The following is a 2924-nucleotide window of genomic DNA, read 5'->3' as shown; positions in this document are numbered from 1 at the left end:
TCAATTTTGAAATTGAAAAAATAGTCCTTCTAAAAGATTAGAACAATTTAATCATGTCAATTTTGAAATCGAGCAATTAAGGATAATTAATCGATTGTTTATATTTTTGTCAATTATGCATAAATTTGATTGATATAATAATAAATTTAGCCCTAAATGTTTACATATTTTGTTAATCTAGTCTTGGTTCTAAAAATTCAACAAAATTTAGTTTCAACATTTACACATTTGTAAAATTATTGTGAGCTAAATTTATTGAATCATGATAAAATTGATAGAATGTATAAACCATGTGAGCTAAATTTGTTATTATACGGTTAAATTTATGTGAAATTGATAAAAAAATATTAACATTGTAATTAATTGTCCTTAGTAGTTCACTTTTAAAATTGATTTAGATTAAATTATTTTGATTTTTTGATAGAAATCAATTTGCTCAATATCAAAATTAAAAAAATTAGAATGTCTTTTCACCAAAATAAATCTTTATACAACATTTTAAAGTTTTTTCATTTAAAAAAATTTCCATCATAAAAATAAAAACAAAATTCTATTCAATTTGAACAATCACGTTTTTTTTTCTTTAAATTGTGAATAAAAACCGTTGAAATACCATAATTCAAATCGGTTTTTAATTTCTCAAAATTTTTTTCTCAGCCCTACATGTCACAGTGAATCGATAGAATATCCATTATTTTTTAATTAAAAAAAATCTAAAATTGATATCCAAAAAAATCACCCAAAAGCAACTTCAAAATTAAATCAAAACGCCGACAATCGACAAGCAAATCTGCTAATCCGAGCTTTTGTACTCAACATCGACCAGGCCGTAATGAATGATCCCAATTTAAACAAAAGCTGAACAACCAATACGGCCAAGACACAAGGATCAATGACGTGGCAGGGAATATTGACCCTTTTTGAAATCCCGCCCAAGGGCAGGCTTCAATTTTCCCGATTCGATTTATTTATTTATTTATCTTTTTTAAGCACCAAAAACGTCAAAACCCTTTTAGCCAAAAGCCCATTCCCGCACTAAACCACGCCAAAACAGAACTCTCTCAACACACTCATTCGCCTCTTTATTTCACAAACCAAAGCCCTATCTCTCGAGGTAACTCACGGCGCCGACTCAGTCTCTATCACCCTGGTTTTCACCGGCACCTAAGGATTTCTAAGTCGCTTTTGCCCTTTTTTCTTGCAGGATTCACCATGAAAGGCGGTCAAACAAAGTCCGATTCGATGCAAGCTGGAAACAAGTGAGTTTTGCGCTATTCTGTTCCACTAGTTTTGTATTTTGCTTCACAAGTATTGATATATCAATCATAAGAAACATACGATCCGCTGAGTTCGTGACTGAAGGAATGTTTGTTTCGGCTTTGTTGATAGACTGAAAGGCAAAGGCGCAGGCGCCGGAAAACGTGCGAAGAAAGCCGCCAAGGATCCAAACAAACCGAAGAGGCCTGCCAGTGCTTTCTTCGTTTTCATGTATGCTATATTTTATTTGGAGAACTCATAATGACTAACTCTTTTTTTTTTTCCGCGTCTCTTATTCTTTTTTCTTATTATTCACTTTGTGGTTGAATGATCAAATAAGGGAGGAGTTCAGGAAACAGTACAAAGAGGCGAATCCTGATAACAGATCCGTGTCTGCTGTAAGTCATCATTGTCAATGCAGACCGCTAACGTCTCTTTAGTTTTCTTTTCCCTCTTTTTAATCATTAGTATTTGTGGTTTGGATTTTGAAGATCTTATTCGTTATTAAAATTTTGATATTCAGGTTGGCAAAGCTGGTGGAGAAAAATGGAAAAGCATGACAGATGCTGTGAGTACTTTTTGTTACCTATTTTGGTGCAAATCTTATAACAGTAATACTAAGGCTATATTTTACCTTCTTGTGCTTCATCGAATTTTATTTGGCAGAGGATTTTTCTAATTGTCCTTTGGAATTTCAGGAGAAAGCTCCTTACGTTCAGAAGGCAGAGAAGCGCAAAAGTGAATACAATAAGAAGATGCAGGCATATAATCTGAAGCTGGTAAATAATAGTAATAATAATTTGTACATTATTGCTTGTTATTAGTTTGTCGTAGATTTAATTGTATTGGTTTGACTTATGTAGGCTGGCGGAGGAAACGATGATGAATCTGACAAGTCAAAGTCTGAAGTAAATGACGAGGATGAAGAGGATGAGGTTAGTTCAAATTCAAATACTAACTTGATCTGAAGGGAAAACCCTCGTGTGATTTACTTTTTACTGGATTGGTTTTTAGATTTGTCTTTTGATTTCTTTTGTATCATTGCAGGATGAGGATGAAGACTAGAACTAATTTGCAGAAGTGGTTAGATTGATTCAGGAATTGTTTTGCTACTTGGAGATGAACAGTTGACTTGATATTAATATCCAACAATCGTACTTTTAGATTAGGTAAGAGATGGATATAACCGGGTTAGATGCAGCAGTAACTTTTTTCATGGATATTGTACTTAAATTTCTCTTAAAGATGAATGACTAAGGTTTTTTTTTTTCTTTTTCTTCTTTTTGTGTGTGTGGTTATGCTTATCGCTTCCTGAAGTGGTAGTGGTTTTGCGTGATATGGTTTTATCTGTTTGATATGTTCTTTTGACAATGTTCACACGACTAATTGTTTTGATGTGAAAATCTGATATTTTTTGCTGTTGTTTGGGTTGGATTAGCTATATTCATGTTTTGTTTTCTTTAGGAGGATATCAGAAGGTAGGTTTGCTTTCCACCCGTTTTTCCTTAAAAAGTAAAAGTTTATTCATGCTTATCAACCTTTTTTGTGCCACCTTTTGCCCCACTGGTGTGGTGGACATAGTGCTGGTAAAACATTGTAGTCGTGGAGTTGAATTCCTGTATTATTTATATGTAAATATTTGCATCAAACAAAAAATAAAATTCACA

The 2924-nt window shown here is 32.9% G+C and overlaps 1 protein-coding gene across 1 annotated transcript; it reads left to right on the top strand.

The window, feature by feature from the left end:
- The first annotated feature begins 968 nt into the window (after nt 1-968).
- Nucleotides 969-2529, top strand: LOC108466461 (HMG1/2-like protein). The gene is made up of 8 exons (XM_017766823.2): nt 969-1114; nt 1205-1259; nt 1390-1488; nt 1598-1655; nt 1781-1825; nt 1956-2036; nt 2121-2192; nt 2305-2529. Exons 2-8 carry the CDS (start codon nt 1213-1215, stop codon nt 2320-2322), a joined length of 420 nt encoding a protein of 139 aa, XP_017622312.1. The 5' UTR covers nt 969-1114; nt 1205-1212; the 3' UTR covers nt 2323-2529.
- Nucleotides 2530-2924: the final 395 nt, after the last annotated feature.

The sequence above is a fragment of the Gossypium arboreum genome, chromosome 7 (assembly GCF_025698485.1).
Source record: "Gossypium arboreum isolate Shixiya-1 chromosome 7, ASM2569848v2, whole genome shotgun sequence".
Classification (NCBI taxonomy): Eukaryota; Viridiplantae; Streptophyta; class Magnoliopsida; order Malvales; family Malvaceae; genus Gossypium; species Gossypium arboreum.
The sequence above is the reverse complement of the archived record's forward strand: the minus strand, read 5'-3'. Positions and strand labels throughout refer to the sequence as shown.

Excerpts from the sequence above, each read along its gene's own strand:
- LOC108466461 (XM_017766823.2), top strand. The coding sequence starts at position 1,213 with ATGAAAGGCGGTCAAACAAAGTCCGATTCGATGCAAGCTGGAAACAA. Across the intron at positions 1,260-1,389 it reads TCGATGCAAGCTGGAAACAA|ACTGAAAGGCAAAGGCGCAG; the intron begins GTGAGTTTTGCG and ends CTTTGTTGATAG. Across the intron at positions 1,826-1,955 it reads GGAAAAGCATGACAGATGCT|GAGAAAGCTCCTTACGTTCA; the intron begins GTGAGTACTTTT and ends TTGGAATTTCAG.